The sequence below is a fragment of the Symphalangus syndactylus genome, chromosome 5 (genome assembly GCF_028878055.3).
Source record: "Symphalangus syndactylus isolate Jambi chromosome 5, NHGRI_mSymSyn1-v2.1_pri, whole genome shotgun sequence".
NCBI lineage: Eukaryota > Metazoa > Chordata > Mammalia > Primates > Hylobatidae > Symphalangus > Symphalangus syndactylus.
The window spans coordinates 88,160,254-88,179,633 of NC_072427.2; the positions used below are offsets into that span (position 1 = coordinate 88,160,254).

The 19,380-nt window shown below is 53.1% G+C and overlaps 1 protein-coding gene across 10 annotated transcripts in view; it reads right to left on the reverse strand.

Annotated features, from left to right (window-relative positions):
• The window catches only part of ABCG1 (ATP binding cassette subfamily G member 1), an 83,413-nt gene that overhangs the window by 26,905 nt on the left and 37,128 nt on the right, over positions 1 to 19,380 (reverse strand). For all 10 annotated transcript variants that reach the window (XM_063639237.1, XM_063639239.1, XM_063639236.1 and 7 more), the window contains exons 3-4: positions 4,603 to 4,720; positions 2,296 to 2,428 (exon numbers count right to left, since the gene is read on the reverse strand). In XM_063639237.1, coding sequence (XP_063495307.1) covers positions 2,296 to 2,428; positions 4,603 to 4,720 — 251 coding nt within the window. The remainder of the gene's footprint in view (positions 1 to 2,295; positions 2,429 to 4,602; positions 4,721 to 19,380) is intronic.

A 19,380-nucleotide genomic window follows, 5' to 3' on the forward strand; every position in this document is an offset into this window, starting at 1 on the left:
TGAAATTCTCAGAATCAAAATCGAGCTGAATTTGATTGTGAAAATAGATCATTTCACAGCAGGTTCAGTGGCGAGGTTGGGAGAGGACAGCAGGAGTCCCTAGTGGCATCTGTGGAGAATGTAGCCATTGAGCTGGGGTCCCAATGAAGGGTCTCGCGCATGTGGCCATGGGGTTCACTCAAGAACTCACTGAGAAGCCAAACTCAGGCTACCCAAGATGCAGGAGCTGTTCAGGAATAAAGAGGGTGTGCATGGAGCTTGCACTTATGGCATATATGGAACAGTGAACATTAGGGTCAAGAAAAACTTCATGGCTGCTTTGCAGCATCTGTTTGCCAACTCCTCAGAGGTCCTCTGTGCCCCATCTGAACATCCATTTGGAGGCCAGATCAGCAGTCAGGGCTCCATGGGGCATACACTGTCCAGGGAGGCTGGGCCCAGGGGAATGGTGTCCGCTCACCCACAGAACACACAGGACCAGGGAACACGAATGGGAACAGCCCCACAGGTTCCTCTGTTTCTGTTTCTCCACAAAGAAGTTTAGGGAGCAGATCATGTGTCTGTAAACGTAACCTGCTTTTCTTTGCTGAGCTGAGAACCCCTTGGCATTCCCCTTCACATGACACTCTCAGACACCATTGGGAAGAAGTTTGCCCAACCCAAGTCAGGGTCTCTCCAGGTGGAAAACCAAGGTGAACCCCCATCTACTGACCAAAGCACAGAGCAGACCCAGCTGAGGATGTCCCCTAGGGTGTCAAGAGAGACATGAAGCCTGGGACTCTTCTTTTGCAGCGAACAAGGAGGAAGCAGAAATATAAACAGTCCCCCACATAAAGCCGGCCATGACTGGCAACTGGAGCTGCACACTGATTTTCAATCTCCTCTTAATGGGAGGATTCTCATGGCTGCCTCTGCTCACAGTTAGGCCCATGTGGTTTCAGTCACCATGTGCTGGGCCTTTAAAAAAAAAAAATGGCCCCTGCTGGGCGCGGTGGTTCACACCTGTAATCCCAGCACTTTGGGAGGCTGAGGTGGGCAGATCACGAGGTCAGGAGTTCAAGACCAGCCTGAACAACATAGTGAAACCCCATCTCTACTAAAAATACACAAATCAGCCGGGCATGGTGGTGGGCGCCTGTAGTCCCAGCTACTTGAGAGGCTGAGGCAGAAGAATCGCTTGAACCTGGGAGGCGGAGGTTGCAGTGAGCTGAGATCGTGCCACTGCATTCCAGCCTGAGTGACAGAGCGAGACTCTGTCTCAAAAAGAAAAAAAAAAACAGGCCCTGGAAACTCAGAGCCATGGCACTTGGCTGGGTCATGGTCTGTCCAAGGAGCACAACCAGCTATTCCAGAAACCCAAGCAGAGGATACCCCCTGGACCCTTCTGTGGCCCCAGGAGGGGAAGATATTTTTAAACTTCCACAAATACTGAACTTACCCACAGAGGACATAAGTGAAGACACTGTGGGGAAGCTTACTAGGAGTGAAAAGAAACAGTGACCAAGTTGAATTGATTAGGCACCAACTGTATGCCAGAATTCTACCCCACCTTCCCTGTATTTTCCCTTTCAATATTTACACCAAGCCCGTACGGTCTTGCAGATGAGGACACTGAGGCTGTGAGGATAAAGCAGGTGCACAGCAAGAAAGCTGAGCTGGCAGTTAAAGGTGCGCCTTTGAAGGCAGACAGCTCTGGCCACGTGTGGCCATCAGCAGCCGTGTGACCCTGGGCTCCTGGCTTAATTGGGGGAAGCTCCATTTCCCACCCACTTTCTTAGGATGACCTATCTGGTGTGTGTAGAGCTATGTGCTCGGGGCCTGGGACCCAGGAGATGCTCGGCCACTGCTGGTTTCATTTTCCCACCTGGGAGGCAGGTGAGTCAGAGGAATAGACCCTTGGTATCCTGACCAAGGCACCAGGTGAGTGGGTGCTTGGGCCAAAGACAACGGAATGACTCAAGGATGGCCTACAGGAAGGAGAATCCCAAGCACTGGCCTGCAGGGGAAATAGGATGGTGGCTGCCCTGGAGAGGATCACCCAGGCCAGCCGGGTTAATAACCTTCTCAGAAACTTGACCCCAACCCTGCCAAACAAGGTCTATTAAACTCACAGTCTTGGGGGGTTTGGGATGATGCTGCCTGTCCCAACAGCAAGTCTGGTGTTAGAACTCCGCTGACCCTGTGCAGGCTGCATGGCAGAGCCCTTGGGTCCCTCGCAGATGGGCATTTGGCCAGTCCTGTGTCTAATGTGGGAGCTGGGGACAGGTGGCAGGGGCGGGGCGGGGCAGGGCTCACCATCATGGCCTCCTGCACAGTGAGGTGCGGCAGCAGCATGTCGTCCTGCATGATGTAGCAGGACACCTTCCGGAAGCAGCGCAGGTCCCGGGGCAGGCCGTTGATGAGGACGGCCCCCTTCATGCCCGTCTCCCTGCAGAGCCAAGGACAGGAGAAGCCATCAGCCGGGCTCCTGCTCCTCCTCCACCTCGTGGGGCAGGAGACGGGAGCCAGAGAGGGGGGCTTGCCTCCCAGCATCTTCCCAGCTGGACCACTGGCCACAGGGACCCTGAGGGGCAGAAAGGGACCAGACCTCGCTAGTACTGCAGCAATCAGGAGGAAGAAATTCCACAGAGAAAGCGCCCGGTGGGAAGAGGAAACCTCACACAGGCCTCCGTGGGATGGCGTGTTTATACCAAGGGTAACGGCAGCACTTTCTTGACCTACCAAACAAAGATACGCAGGGATGGTCCTATATGCAGCCGTGAGGTCGGGATGCACAGCCCCTGGATTTGTGGGGGTCTGTAACATTGTCTTCTGAACAATTCTGTGTGTAGCTCAGGCTGCACCCAACTGCCCAAAGGCCAGATCTCTGCAGACTTCAGGCCTGGGAAGGAGCACCAGCAGAGAGGGGCCTGGGGCCTGGACCGGCTCTGCTGAGTGGATGGCCCTTCTCCACCAGGGAGAATTCTCTCTGTTGAGCAGGCTGAGAGCCTCCTACGTGCTCGTGTGAGGTGCACCAGGCACACTCATTCACTGGCTGGTTCATCAGCTCACTGCAGACCTACTGTGCGCCTCTGCCGCCTGCCGTTCTGGGAGCATCAGTGCAGCCTGGGAACTGGTGGGTGCCACAGGCAGTCTACATGCTATGCTTCCAAGGATCCAGTCTTTCTAGCCCTACCTCCTAGATGTTATGGAGAATAAAACAGGCGAATCTATGAAGACTAATGAAAGCATGTCCAGCTTCCAACTTTACTCAGCTTGTTACTATGACTGTGGGCCTGCGGCCAGGTCCCTCCTCTCCTCCAGGCACAGGCTGGACTCAACTGGCTTCCCCTGGATCCCCAGGTCTGAAGGCCCCATCCTGAGTGGCCTGCGCCAAGCACCCATACAGGCTGCCAGGAGCTGTGGGTGTATTGATGATCTGAGAAACAGCCACCCCTGCAAGAATACGCCACTCCCCTCTGGCCCTGCATCACTCTGAGAATTCAACTTTAACCTTTAGATGTGACTGTCACAGGCAGGAATTTGCCATAAGTGAGGTTTTTTCAAACCACAATTTCTGGCATTAAGGTGTAATTCAGAAGCTCTAAGGAAAAGGGTGATATTTGCCATTTTTTCAGTAAATGAAATTATTACTATTATTACTATTTGCCAAAGTTAGTAAAGAAAACCAATCAGACATGAAAATAACTGACTTTAACAGAGCATTTTCTAAACGCTGCTAAAGATTCTAATCTAAGTTTTCTAATCATTCCCATATGGATGACATTGGACACAATGGTCGCCAAACTTGTTTTTTTTGTTGTTGTTGTTGTTTGTGTTTTTGAGATGGAGTCTCGCTTTTGTCACCCAGGCTAGAGTGCAGTGGCACGATCTCGGCTCACTGCAACCTCTGCCTCCTGGGTTCAAGTGATTCTCCTGCCTCAGCCTCCTAAGTAGCTGGGATTATAGGCACTTGCCACCATGCCCAGCTAATTTTTTCTGTATTTTTAGTAGAGACAAGGTTTCATCATGTTGGCCAGGCTGGTCTTGAACTCATGACCTCAGGTAATCCGCCTACCTCGGCCTCCCAAAGTGCTGCAATTACAGGTGCAAGCCACTGCACCCAGCTCAAACTTCTAAACAACTAAGACCATCACAAGCCCCAGCCAAACAGTTCTCATTCTCTTCCAAAAATGCCTTGTCTCTCTTCAACTTGCATTCGCTCCTGTTCTCTCCAAGTTCTCTGGCCACCCGTCTCCCTGAACTCGACCTTCCTACCTCCTCCTGTCCCTTTAGCCAGGCTGAGCTCATCCAGGGTGCTGCTGTGGCCACTGTGCCCAGGGACCCCTCTCTGAGCATGGCTCTCCACCCATCACATGGCCCTTGGCAAGTGCAGCCTCTCAATGTCACTCTCTCCCCTGGACCCAGTTCCCTTCACAGACTCCAGAGCTTCCTGATCCCACCTTGTGCTCTGCTGAAGCCTGTATATACAGAGCATTAAGAAGCTACTGCTGTAGACCACAGCCTGCTCCAGGTGACGGGGCTGATGGAAGGAGCTCCACTGTTGCCATTGCTGGCCTGACACCCAGGTGAGAACTTTGCGCCCTGGGCAGGGCTGCTCACCTGTATCCAGCCAGGATGTTCATCAGTGTGGACTTCCCGGCCCCGGAAGGACCCATAATGGCCACCAGCTCACCACTACTGAACTTCCCGGAAATTCCTTTCAGAAGGGTCTTGTATCCTGCAAAAAGCAGATCATATTCATATTCATTTCATTTTGTTTTATCTCTATGCAGTAAATATGCAAATGTTCAAGTACACATGACCAAGGCCAAAGGCAACCTTTGACATGCATCATAGAAAAGGCTGCATTCCAGGGAAGAACATGAACTTCGTGTCTTTTGAATTCCCTGGTCTATGTCTTCAACTGCATTTCACGGGTTATAATAATGATAATAATTACCAGCACGTGTGTAATGCTTTAGAGCTTACAAAGCACTTTCCCACTCATTGTCTAGTCTATGGGGAATCCACCATTTCCGTCTCAGAGTGAGGAAGCGATGTCCGGTGGGCCCAGGTGACCTGCCCAGGCCCTCGGTCAGTGTGGGCAGAACCCAGCTCTGAGCTGCAGCACTACCAGCTTGCTCCTGCCCCGATATGCTATGCATGTGTCTGTATTAATTAATAATTCACTTACTGCATCTACAAATTATTTATGCTTTATATATTTATGTAAGTATAAATTATGTATATATAATTTATTTATAAATAGTCAACATATGATTAAATAATCAATATATTATTAATCCCTTAATTAATAATTAAGAAAGTTTGTCATTTTGCAGCCACACCAAACTGCTTTGGAATTTCTGCCAAGTCTCCATCTGAGAGCTTTATAAAAGGGGAAAAGCTACACATCCCAAGAAAAGCCACATTAATTTTTTTTTCAAATAGACTGTTTAAAAGTGCTGTAAATAATAAAATAGAAGCAACTGGATGCATAGATAATGTCTCCCAATCCGGGGGCACTTCTCAGTGTAGTATCAGATCAGAAGCCACTGTTAAATGATCAAGAATCATGTGAATGCAATTTTAGCTCCCACATGTTTCAGAGGACTTAATGAGACAGGGACCCGTGGGGTCCTTGGCCCAGTCCCGTGTTTTAGACTTTCTCCCGGTCCCCAGCTGGGCACCCAAGCCTGTATGTTTCCAAGAGTCTGGCCCAGGGGAATGTGCTCCCTGCCGTCTTCCTGTCTTTTGTAGATAGGACACTGGAAAATGCCAACCTGTCACCAGGTGCTGCCTTAATTTGGATGTGGAGTCCCTGAGGCCTTGTTTAGGAGAGTCAGAGAGCTGCGGAAGCCAGTCAGGAAGCTTGGGACTGCCACTCATTACAGACAGGGCGGTTGTCGCCCCAGGGAGGGCCAGGAGAGTCATCCCAGTGGGGGTAGGCGCACAGGAAGAAAGGGCTGGGGCTGGAGAGCAGCTCAGAGCTGCAGGTGAACCAGCTCGTACAACAGGACTGTGGATGACAATGCTTACAAACACACAGCACTTGAGGCCTAAACAGATTAGCGGGGCTGGAGGAGGACTGGGAACCCCAAGAATAGCCCTTCTGCTGAGCCATGGGTGCCCCTCAGTGGACAGGCAGACAGAAGAGCTGGGGACCACAGAGACCCTTCCTCCACAGGAGCAAGCTCCCTGCACCACGGAGTACTGCAGCACTTCAGGGACCCAGGCCCCCGGGGACCCAGGCGATATCCCCAAGAAAGCACTAAATGCTGGGTACCTGCTAATTACCGTCTCTTGTCTATTCAGGGTGGAAGTGGTGCTGCTCCCCAGCAAACCTCCCTTAGGCTGTGTCCTCTCAAACTTATGAGCTGCCTGAAGACGCCCGGTCACTGAGCTCAGCAGCAGCCATCATCTGACCATGGCCATAACACACCTGAGGGTTCATGCCTCGGGCTCTAAGAAACCTCTCTCCCTCCGTCCAGGGCAGGCAGGGCCCACCTCTCCTTCTGGGCACAGCCTCTGAGCTCTCAACTTTGACAGTGCCCAGGGCTGACCCTCCATGCTGGGGCTCACTGGGGCACCCGATGATCACCCTCGCTAGAGGAAGCACATATAGGCTGCAATGACCCCTAGGACCCCAGGAACAGGACACGGCGTGGAGGCTGGGAGCATTCGGCCCTCTCATGGGGAGAGCACGACAGGTGGTGTCAGGCTGGTCTTGCTATTGAGAACCACCAAACTGGAATTTGCACCAAACAGAGAGTGCACGCAACTGGGGCTGCAGGTGTCCACTCCACCTGGCCCTCATGGGGTCCAGCAGTGGACACAAGACCCAATTCAGGGCTGTACTTCTCGAATATTAGAAACTTGTTTTTCTTTCTTTTTTTAAAAAAAGACATGCATTTGGAATTGAAGAATCTTAAAAGTGGCTCTGGAAACAAAGTCCAGTAAACATTAGTCTGCCCTGCTGTGGGACAGCCCGGGTACAACAGCGACCTTGTGCAGGTCTAAAAGTGAGTCCCAGGCTGAGGGGCCCAGGAAACACCAGTCAGAGGCTTCCTGTGGTAGTTGGGTTTCCTGAGTATCCAGCACACGCACGCGCACACACACACACACACACACACCCCTCCATTTATGTAAGGAAATCAGCCTCCCCGCAGAGCCCTGCACTTGGTTCCCCTTACAGAAATATAAAGTGAAGATGTGACCATCCCGCCCCGCCTGCCCTACTTTCCCACCCCTGAGCTCTGCTCAGCCCACTTCTTGGCATAATGGACACACACCTGCCTCCCTGTCCTTGTGGGCTCTCATTCACAGGGCGCGCTGTCTTCCACTGTTTTTCTGGCTGGGATAGTGAGCGCCCAGGATAACATGCGCAGAGACTGCCAGAGCCAGGCCCAGTGAAGGCCCATCAGCCCCGTGCAGGATGCCCAGGTTCAGTATTTGAAACGGCCAGACGCTGGCCCAGACCAGAGCTTAGACACATCACAGACCAGACCAGAGCCGCAGACCAGAACAGCCAGACCAGAACTTAGATAGAACCCAGACCAGACCGAGACAGAACTCAGACCAGACCCAGACAGAACCCAGACCAGACCCAGACAGAACTCAGACCACACCCAGACAGAACCCAGACCAGACCCAGACAGAACTCAGACCACACCCAGACAGAACCCAGACCAGACCCAGACAGAACCCAGACCAGACCCAGACAGAACTCAGACCACACCCAGACAGAACCCAGACCACACCCAGACAGAACTCAGACCACACCCAGACAGAACCCAGACCAGACCCAGACAGAACCCAGACCAGACCCAGACAGAACCCAGACCAGACCCAGACAGAACCCAGACCAGACCCAGACAGAACTCAGACCACACCCAGACAGAACCCAGACCACACCCAGACAGAACCCAGACCAGACCCAGAGAGAACCCAGACCAGACCCAGACAGAACCCAGACCAGACCCAGACAGAACTCAGACCACACCCAGACAGAACCCAGACCCAGACAGAATTCAGACCAGACCCAGACAGAACTCAGACCACACCCAGACAGAACCCAGACCACACCCAGACAGAATTCAGACCAGACCAGACAGAACCCAGACCAGACCAGAGCCCCAGACCAGAAACTAAATGGAACTCAGATAAAAACTGCAGACCAGAACCTGTGAGAGCACTAGGCGGGCAGGGCCGCCCTCTGTGAGCCTGGGTGGGAGGAAGGCTCCACTCCCCATTTATCTTTAATCAGTGTCTGTTTCCCCCTTTCCCTGCACCAATTGTAAAGTCTTTATCAATTGCTGGGTTGTCTCTGAGCACTGCATGCTAAGAAGAAATAATGCAACTTAATCCTTTTTTAGGGGACATAAATTCATAGTCAATTAATCAAGGCAAAAAAAGCCATAAGTTCAACCAGACTCCTCTGGGAAATGGAAAGAAATGGGAGGTGAGGGCCATCAAGAACCAGAGGAGATAATGGGGTCTGAGCAGGACCCAAGGCGCCAGACACCTGCTCAGGAATTAATTCCCTAAGTGACACCAGCAGGCTACGTATCTTCTTGGGGCCCTAATGTCAACATCTGTAAAACAGAACCGGACAAGATGGTTTCCAGTGTAGTCTTAACTACCCTAGAAAGGAAGCAAATGCTCTATGAGCCTGTGAAAATCCTTGCTCCTTAACACAAAATATGGGAGCTTAGCAAGGGGCACAACTAGCAGTGCCTGGGGCTGTGGTCATTGCCAGAGGACAGAGATGGGAGGAGGATAGAAGAGTGCTCCAGATAGGGTGGCGACGGACTGTCCTTGGAGCCGCAGACCTGCATGATCAGAGAGGAGCAAATCCCTTGGGATATTCCAAAGACAACCCACAGAGTCTATCTCTGTCCCTTTTATGGTTTGTTCCCTAAGATGATGCATACTTGGGAGAGACGGGAACAGGGCAGGCTGCTTCTTTGGAGCTACTCACTATAAAAGGAGCAGTGGAAGCACCTTGATCCCAAACCCTCCTAATCAGACTCACCTTGGCTGAATTTCATATTGCAATTCTGTTGTTTTATCTTATTTTATTTATTTATTTTGAGACAGAGTCTCGCTCTGTCACCCAGGCTGGAGTGCAGTGGCGCGATCTCGGCTCACTGCAAACTCTGCCTCCTGGGTTCAAGCGATTCTCCTGCCTCAGCCTCCCGAGTAGCTGGGATTACAGGTGCGTGCCACCATGCCAGGCTAATTTTTTGTATTTTTAGTAGAGACGGGGTTTCACTGTGTTAGCCAGGATGGTCTCGATCTCCTGATCTCATGATCCACCTGCCTCGGCCTCCCAAAGTGCTGGGATTACAGACGTAAGCCACCACGCCCGGCCTCATCTTGCAATTCACAAGTCCACTGTCAAAGCAAAACCAAGAGCAAGCCCACTTATCCAGGCTGAAGAGAGAAGAACGCTGTCCAGGAAGGGGAGGCCTGCAGATGAATCTCTCAAGCCACGAGGGGCAAGCTATGGCAGTGCGCGAGGGGGCTGCCTCACTAAGGGGGAGGCCAGGGCCGGCAGGACACCGCTGACTGCAGAGGTGGAAAAAATGTCTCCAGGCCATCCCGGCCTGCGGTCCTGAGCCAGCTCGCAGTCTGGTGTAGTGGACCAGAGGTGCACATCTGGAAAGCCTGAGAAGTCAACAGCGGTCAGGCCGCCCTGCGGTGTGCTAGAGCTGACCCCTTTCCAGGGCTCATCCTCTCACAGCCCTGGAGGCCGGAAGTCCTCACTGGAAGTGTCCTCAGGGCCATGCTCCCCTGAAGGTGCTAGGGGAGGACCTCCTCTGCCTCTGCCAGCCGCTGCTGCTCCAGGTGTTCCCTGATTCGTGGCTGCCTCCCTTGATCTCTCCTCTGTCTGCGCATGGGCGTCTCCCCTGTGTGTCTGTGACTGTGTCCAAATTCCCATCTTCTTATCCAGACAGCTGTCATATGGGATCGGGGCCTGCCCTACTTCAGCATGACCTCATCTTAACTAATGCCATCCGCAGTGACTCTGTTTCAAGTAAGGCCACATTCTTAGGGAGCAGGGGTTAGAACTTCAACATATCTATTTGGGGGACACAACTCAACCCACAGCACAGCACAATGCTAGGGAGAAAGCGTCACCCGGGGCTGCTGCACTGGATGCGGCCTCCAGGAGGAAACTGACCTGTGAGTGCCGGAATGAGGGCCGTGAGGGCCTGAGCACTCTGGACTCTATTACCAGGGGTGCAGCCCTGCCCGAGCACAGCTGCAGCTCCTAAGAACCCCTGTGTGCACTCGGAAAGATGGTGTGAAGCTGTCCTGCATGGGGATGGGGGGCCAGCACAAGCGAGCACCAACAAGCTGGCTCTGGTCCCAAGGAGCTCAGCCGAAGGGCCCAAGAGGTGGGCCCCCAAAGTCCCTCACACAGTGACTCCAGAAGAAGGTGGCTCCGAGGAGCCTGCTCAGATCTGACTGTACTCAAGGAGAGGAGTGTGAGCCAGGCTGGCTGGGGAGCATGGCACCCTCCCACCCACTGTCTGCCACCACGGGCAGACACCATGAGAGCTAGTGGCCTCAAGGCCAAAGATGGAGTCCTGATGTTGTCAAGGCTTCCCAAGACCCAACCCTCCCTCCCCGTGCATGTGCCCCCAGTCAAGACCCTGGAGAGCTCCCCAGAGCACACCAACCAGCACCCCAAACAGCGCTCCTCTATCCCATCTCTCCTGGTCCTCCCCTTTCCCCATGTGGCCATCTCTCCCCCACCTCCTTCCCTCTCTCCTCTGTCTCCCTCTCTCTCCTCTATGTCTCTCCCTCTCTCTCTCTCTCTCTCCACCTTCTCTCTCTCGCCTTTCACCTTTCTTTTGCCAGCATCCTCTGAGAAGTAGGAACCTCACCTTTCCATCTCTATAAACATTCGGCCCTGGCCCAGTGCGGATACTCGAGTGGCGCTGAATGGATGGATGAATGGATGAATGGATGAACAGATGGGTGAATGGATGAATGGATGGATGGATGAATAGATGAATGAATGGATGGATAGATTGACGGATGGACGGATGGATGGATGGACGGACGGATGGACAGAGGGACGGACGGATGGATGGATGAACAGATGTTTAAAAACTATGCAGATGAAGCATTTAGTAATGTTTACAATTAAGTGAATACTAAAGAGTTTCCTGAGTTATCGCCTCCTTCAGAATGAGCCACTTTTAGAACATTAGAGATTCAGAGACAGCCTGTGCAGACATCCCGAATTCCAGTGATCATGAGTATAAGGAGGCAACGTTGGAATGAAGCTGCTCCTCCTAAAGGCCAGCTGGCCAACCCCAAACCAGGCACCCCAGATGAGCAGGGCATCCGACAGCCGCCACATGACGCACGTCTTCTTCTGCTTCCGGCTCTGTCACTGCCCTGGAGGCCCTGAGAATGTCAGCTCCATGAGGACGTGAGCAAGACCAGCTTCTTGATTATCATGCCCCGTGAGCCTGGAATGGAGCCTGCACGACGGTTACTGGAAGGAAATGTTCGTGGCACTCACAAGACAGGAAGGGCTCTTGGCACAGATGAACCTCGAGCAACACCCCGTCTCAGGCAACGCCGTGGCCTTGTCGTCTCTTCCCACACCTCCCTTCTGACAGGACAGACCCCTTTGGGACCAGAGCCATCAGGCAATGCCCAGAGGCCACTGCAAGCCCAGCCGCCTGGCCCCTCCCCACAGTCTAACGGCAGGATCAACCTACTTCAGGCATTTTTACGGGGTTGCTGGCTCCCTCTGTCTTGCGTTACATAAGCACAAACCCCTCCCCAAGTGGATGAGACAGAAGTCATCAGGAAACCTGCAGCCAATGGCCATGGAAATGTGCCTGCTATGTTCACTTCTGAGTAATTATGTTTTGCTGTAAATGTGCCTGTTGTGTTCACTTCTGAGTAATTATGTTTTGCTGTAAATGTCGCTGAGGTGTAGAAAACACACAGAAGTGCGCGGACCATAAACACACAGCTTCACGCGCTTTTCTAGAACGAACACACCAGGGTCCCAGCCCCCAGATCAGAACTGGGACGTGGCCTGCTCCTAGGAGCTCCCTCACACCCCCTTCCTGTCGCTTCAGGGATCACTACTTTTAAATCTAAAGTAAACCCCCAAAGGTGTTGATTTTTAAACAAAGAAATACAACTTTTCCAAAACAAACAATAAAAAAGACAGTTTCCTCCCTTGGAAATGAAGGCAACATTCCCTTGCCCATGGAAAAATCAAGGCACCTTTCTGAGATGGAGATTGCCCCCCAGTAATCCCATGAGCCCTGTTAGCTGCTGTGGCTGGGCTATACCACTTGCCAGACAGCCCCTGGGACAAGGTGGTTCGGGTCTAGAAGGAATTTCAGGAAGGCACTGAATGTTTACATTTCCTACATTAGCTAACAGTGCTTCACAAAGAGAACCGATACCTGTCAACTGTCAACACCTAGGAAGAGTCAGGGGACATGGCGACATCGCTCGGGGCTGGGAGAGTTTTCCTCACTCTGTAGAAATGTGCCCTTGAAGGAGGCACAGGCAGAGCCAGCCCAGTCCCCGGGCAGAGGCCATGAGGCACAGAACGGGTCTTACCAGGCCAGAGCTCACTGGGGTGGGCGTGGCGCCAGCCTTGCTCCTGTCACTCCGCTTAGGCCTCACAGCAAGCGAGTACTGCGTCCTTCTCCATCTTTTACAGGTGACATACAGAGCTTGGAGAGGGTTAATGACCTGCCCAAGGCCACACGGTAGGTCAGCAGAGGATCCAGGATTCCAACCCCTTCTGCCAAACCTGGAGGCAGCTCTTGCACCCGGGGCCATCAGTGCCTTTGCCAGGCCCCGCAGTGCGGTTCCCGGCTGTTCCCCTCCTCCCTCCCTTCTCCCTCCCTCTTCCCTCCCTCCTCCCTCCCTCCTCCTCTGAGTGGGCATATTCTCATTGAATCAATACAGTCAGCTCAATCCAGAATTGTGCATTTAGTCTGATATCGCATGAAATATTGAACAGAGGATCAGAAGGAATTTCAAGCCTTTCCCCTTATAAAGAAGAAACCCCGTGGGTCCCCTAAGGCTAAGAATACCACCCAGGTGTGGGCAGGGTAGCTCGCAGTGCTGATGCAGTGAGACGCTCTGAAAGCTGCGGCCGTAAGCATTCCTATGCCCATTCAAAGAGATCGTCACTTGTGCAACTGACCTTTATCTTTCAATTTATTTTTCATTCCACAGAACATCCTCAGAAAAAAGGAGAATTCTTGCCAGGGTGTGGGAAGGTCTCCTGTCCTTTGGGGAGGACTCAAGCCCTGTTTACATGAAGGACCTCCTTGCAGCCTCTGCTAGGAAGTATCCTTCCCCAAGCCAAATGCATGCTCCCTAAAGCTTCGTGTGAGAAAAACCTCTCCTACTACCTGCCCAGCAACCAAGGGATCTGAGCGCCTAGGGAACCATTAGCCCCCCAGTCCTGGTTACCTGCAGAACATAATAAGCAAGTGACTAGCTCACTCTGGTTTCACTGAACGAGCTGCAGTTTGGAAAGGGGTCGGCTGCCTCTCCAGAGACCCTGGGGAAGATGGGTCATCGGGTTTTGTTTCCCAGCAGCACCAACAAAAGCGTGTTGTCCACCTGCGCCGGGCTGGGCTGGGACCAGGTGAAGGGGGCACCGGCAGAGAATCAGGGCCTTGTTTTGTGGTTGTCCAAATGTCAAATGTCACTCTGATAGCTCAGCGTTCTGACCTCTCCGTGAGTTAAGTACGCCATAAACATAGCTGTGGATAATCAGCAGGCACAAGAGGCCGTCCTGTGTTTACGGAGCTCCGCGGCCGAGGCCGCCGCGTGTTTCGCCATCCTTGCCCTGTTCACTCACCCTCCAGCTTCCCGAGGGGGCCGGGCCAGGCAGGACATTCCTCTTCCAAGCCAGAGCAAGGCAATGCATCTCTTCACAAGCGGGCAGTCCCCGATATACAGAGGGACGCTCGCTTGGGTTTCAGTGGAGAGAGGGGGTGGGGAGCTGCCCAAGCTTCCCCCAGGCCCCTGTGGATTCTGTGCCCCTTCGACCAGGCCAGGGAGTCTGCGATGGAGTTTCCTACCCTGCCTGTCTGTTTTCTCAGGAGTCATCCTCTCTCATGGGAGAAGACGCCACGCAACAACCGGCTGCTCCCATCGCCCCACATCCAGGAGGTCAGCTTTCCAACCGCAAACATCAAAACACTGCCACCCCGGCCTGAGCACAGCAGGGTATCTGAAATCCCCTCACAAATGCCTCTGTTTAGTAAACATGCAGCCAGTAGGACTCCAGAGCTGCCTGGGTGGGGCAGGTGGGGGTGGGGGAGAGGGGGAAAGGGACAAGAGCACCCTCCCACCGCCCCATACTAGAAGAAGAAAGAGGGTGGAAAATGGGAGAGAGGGGCCGGGCACGGTGACTCACGCCTGTAATCCCAGCACTTTGGGAGGCCGAGGCGGGTAGATCAGGAGGTCAAGAGATCGAGACCATCCTGGCTAACATGGTGAAACCCGGTCTCTACAAAAAATACAAAAAATTAGCCGGGTGTGGTGGCATGCGCCTGTAGTCCCAGCTACTCAGGAGGCTGAGGCAGGAGAATCGCTTGAACGAGGGAGGCGGAGGAGGTTGCAGTGAGCTGAGATGGTGCCACTGCACTCCAGCCTGGCAGAGCGAGACTCCATCTCAAAAAAAAGAAAATGGGAGAGAGGGAGGCGCACAGCTGTGGGGCCGTGGGGAAAAGTGGGTAGCTCATGGGGGAACAGAGGTGGGGTTTGCTTTCTGGGTCCTTGTTCAGTTTTTGGGGTGCCTCTATTTTCTTTCCTTCCTGCTAAGGGATATTTTCCTCTCCTTGGCTCCTTGGCAGGAGCTGGGTGGGGCTGAGTGCAAAGACTGAGAGGGGAAGTAAGAAGTCCATCCTGCTCCACTGTCACCTCTAATGCCACCAGTTGGTGTGTGTCTGGTGGAGGGGTCACTGGGGAGTTGGGGCCCTCCCATGCGGCTCCTCTCCTCCCTAAATAACATGGTTTTAGATACTCTGGTGAGCTCTTTTGAAAATCTTTTCAACTTCAAAAGAACCCAAACAAAATCCTGCAGAGGGAACCCTGGGGAGGAAGACTCTGCCACGCTCAGGCTCCCCGGCTTGTGTTTCACAGGTGATGAGCCCCTGGCAGGAGCGGCAGTGTCATGGGTCTCAGCATCTCAGGCCCCCTCGAGAGGGGCCCTGGCCCCAGCCGGGCCACCATTCAGCTCCGCGGTGGGAGCTGGGTCCTAGACATGCTTGGCGCCCAATGCCACCTGCAGGGTTGAAGTGAGCTTCTCCTCCGAATGCCTTTAGGGCCACGTGACCAGCTTCACCTGAGAAGCAACACAACGCATCCTCACCTTCCTCCACGGGATCCCCAGGAAAACCCCAACCATAGGCCCTTCCTGCCCCATGAGCTGCTGACAAGACTTTGCCACTGATAGAGACCACCCCCAGGTGATGGGGCCCTCCCTGGACTTGGACTGACCACGTGCAGGATGCTGCACTGGCCTGAAGAAACCAGCAGGGAAGGGGAAGACCAAGCCAACACCACCGTCCAACCCACAGCTGCTGAGCCTCAGGGCCGCTCAAGCCTGGGGGCCTTCTTTCTCCCGCTGTGCCCCTTTACCATTGGCCTCTCTCTCCCCTGCTCTTTTCCTTTCTTCCATCCAAAGGGAGGAGGCAATGGGCTAATGAGAAAACACCCCAACTCTGCCTCTTCCTAAACCGTGACCTGTGGCAAGTGGCAAATCTGTGAGCTGCTTGCTCTCAGGTATACACCCATCATCGAGTAACTGTGTGGATTACATGCACGTGCAAATGCCCACTGGTTTGCAAACATGTGGCTCTAGCAATCCTGTCAGTTTTTATCAAATGAGTGACAGGAAACAAGGTAATGGCCAGCTCCTCAGAAGCAATGCCACTCCATTTGCCTCCATAGCCTGAGGGTCCACGTGATGACTCCAGCCAGGGAGCCTCAGTCAATGCACCTTGAGTGGACGGTTGGATGGGGGCATGATGACAATGCTTCAGCCCTCTAGGCCAGACATCGGCACCCTTCTTCCCTGAAGAACTGAATCACAGACATTTTAGATTTTGCAGGACACACAGCCTGTCACAAACACTGAGCTCTCCAGTTTAGCAGAAGCTAAAGCTGCCACCTGTACATCCGTGGCTGTGGCTACTGCAACAAAACTTCACTTACAAACTCAGGCAGAGCACAGATCTGGTCTCCAGGCTGTGCTTTGCTGACTCTGCTCCAGAACTTTGGAGCTGAGCCCAGCACCAGCGACATCTGGGAATGCGATGTCGTCTCTCTCACACCAAGTTATGTCTCCCAGGCAGGGGCCTTTGCAAGGTGGAAGAAAATCCAGCTAAGGCTGGGGATGCACCCTGTGTTCTTGGGGGAAGACAGAGTATGAGAACAGGACAACTGAGGCAGGTCTGAGAGAAAGGCAAGCTTGGATCACCACCAGGAACAAGGGAAAGGACTGACTATGCCCTCAAGGAGCTCCAAATCCTACGGTTCTCCAGAATTCTGGAGTGAACGACTCAAACTCCCCTCACATGAGAAGGTTGATTTGTCAGCTGATAAAGAAAGTTCTGGAGCAGCTCCCTCCCCGGTGCTTCTAGACAGCCGCTGTGCCCTCCTAATTAGGGAACAAAGCTGCTGCTGGTGGCACCACCCAGAGCTGCAGCTTTCAGAGCCACCTGCAGGGGGCAGCCCTCACCCGGAGTCTTAGAGCAGCTGCCAGCAGGCACCCTGCTCCCCTGAGAGGCAGAGGAAGACTGACCTCGGCTGTTCTCTAGTAGAATGCTCTAGAGGAGGATTAATGGAGGGATGGATGGAGAGGCTGATAGAGTGGATGGAGATATGGGTGTTTCCAAAAGTCAACCGGGTACACAGGGAACATATTCGAGGCAACCCCCAGCTGCAAATCCCAGAGTGAGTTTCAGGAGTGCAGCATTGGGGACTCAGGGTGTGGTGAAATCTGGATGGAGAGAGGGATGCATTGAGGGATGGAGGAAGGGATGGAGGAAGATATGGAGGGAGGGATGGGGGGATATGGAAGGTGGGATGGAGGAAGGAATGGAGGGAGGAATAGAAGGAGGGATGGAGGACGGATACAGGAAGACATGAAGGGAGGGATGGAAGAGAAATAGATGGAGAGATAAAGGGAGGGATGGGTGGAGGGAAGAATTAGTGGAGGAACAGATGGAGGGATGGTTGGAGAGGCTGATGGAGTAGATGGGGAAATGGGAGGAAGGATGGATGGAGTAAATGAAGGGATGAGTGGAGGGATGAGTGGAGGGGAGGATTAATGGAGGGATGGATGGAGAGGCTGATGGAGTGGATGGGGAAAAGTGTGGAAGGATGGATGGAGTGGATGAAGAGGTGAGTGGAGGGATGAGTGGAGGGATGGATGGAGAGGCTGATGGAGTGGATGGGGAAATGGGTAGAAGGAGGGTGGAGTAGATAAAGGGAAGGGTGGAGGGATGGCTGGAGGGATGGATGGAGAGGCTGATGGAGTAGATGGGGAAACGGGTGGAAGGATGGATGGAGTGGAAGAAGGGGTGAGTGGAGGGATGAGTGGAGGGGAGAATTAATGAAGGGATGGATGGAGGGAAGGATCTTCATGAAGCTCAGTCTGTTCCTGAAGAACACCTTTTCTATCATGGGCCACGTGGTGCGGGGAGACCTCTTGGGACTGTGTATGCAGTTCAGTGGCCAGTGTAAGCACATATTCAAGTATCACATTCTTCTTTGCCACACATTTCAACACATTCTGATTTCTGGAATATTTCATCCACTGTGGAAGGCAGTAAGCATCGTGGGAATGTGGCCAAAGTGAGGAGGCTGGCTGGAGTCTGGAGCGCTCAGTTCGGTCCTTCCCCAGGGTCACTGCCACGCCCTACACAGCTGTCTCAGCAACATGCTTTAGGACAAGAACGCTTCAGGTGGAGGGGGAAAGGCCCCCAGCGTGTCCACTCCCACTGCCAAATGAGCTCCAAGTACATCCTGCTAACACTGTTTGTAGTCACCAGTCCTGTATCTCTACTATAGCACCAGGCAATGGAAGAATAACTCAGGCCAGATGCTGCAGAGGCTGCGGGTGTAACGGATATTCTACAGACTCTAACCCAGCTGGGTTCCCAAAAAGTTGCCTGCAAATTGATTGACTGGAATCTCCTGGGGAGCTGTGAGAAACACTTCTGATGGAATTGGCCTGGGGCATGACCCAGGTGACTCCAATGGGCCCTGAAGTTTCCAAATCGGCTCTAGAGTTCTGCCTCTAATTAGCCGTGTGACCTTGGGCAAGTTCCTTGAGTTTTTAAAATTTGTTTTCTTCATCTAGTAATGGGCATGAAATGAGTACTTAACCTTAAGGGTATCTGTGAAGACCAAACAAGAGAATGTGTTTGAAATGCCTCATATTGAGCCCGGCATATAGAAAACGTTTAATAAATACTGGCTTCTGGAGTTGCAATTAGAGACAAAACATCACAACAAAAGGCATGCTGGAAAATGCAAGCAGTGTGAGAATGACGGCAAGAGGGGTCTCTCTTCATTTCAGGGAGTGACAGCTGCGCTGACAGAGCCGCGTGAATTAAGAACCCTGACTGGGTCCTGGAGCCTGGGGAGGGCAAAAGCTCCCACCAAGGAGAGTGGACCTAAGGCTTAACATTGCAGACCCGGTTCCTTAAGCTCGTGATCATTTCTGAAGAGCCATAGCCCATGCCTGCAATGCTACCAGATCCCTCTGAATGCAAAGAAGCTGTCAGTCTCTGGGGGAAGCAGAAAGGGCTGCCTGGTGGGAACCCTGTCCCCAGCACTCTGAGAGCTGACCTGTGCCTGTAGAAACTGTGAGAACTGCTTTCTCTTCATGGGTCGGTGTCCCAGAGAATGCAGACGGGATATTTGTTGTGACATTATTTCTCATCACCCAGGCACGCAGGTGACCTGGAGCCACAGCCATCTGTAGCCAGTACACCCAGCCAGGGTGTGGTTACTCTGGGGCCTCTGGATACTCTGGCAGGAAGGTGTGAGTAGGGACCAGGTGCAGACACCACAGTCTGGCCAAGAGAATGGCGGTGCAGACAGACCAGCCTCTCCTGACCATGTCCCGGAGCCCCATCAGAGAGGGCCCACCCTCTGTAGACTCTGGGCAAAAGCTGGAAGACCACTTCCTGGCGGGAGGGCAGGCAGGTAAGTGTTCTGCCTGTTGCACTGCTAGCATCTTTCTTGTATGGGAAACCACTTATGAGGTTTAATCTGCCTAATCTGCCTAAATGACCGCAGCAGCCCTAAAAGGGAGGTATATCACGCCCAGGTTTCACAAGACAGGGAGAGGCTTGGGAAGGTCACGAG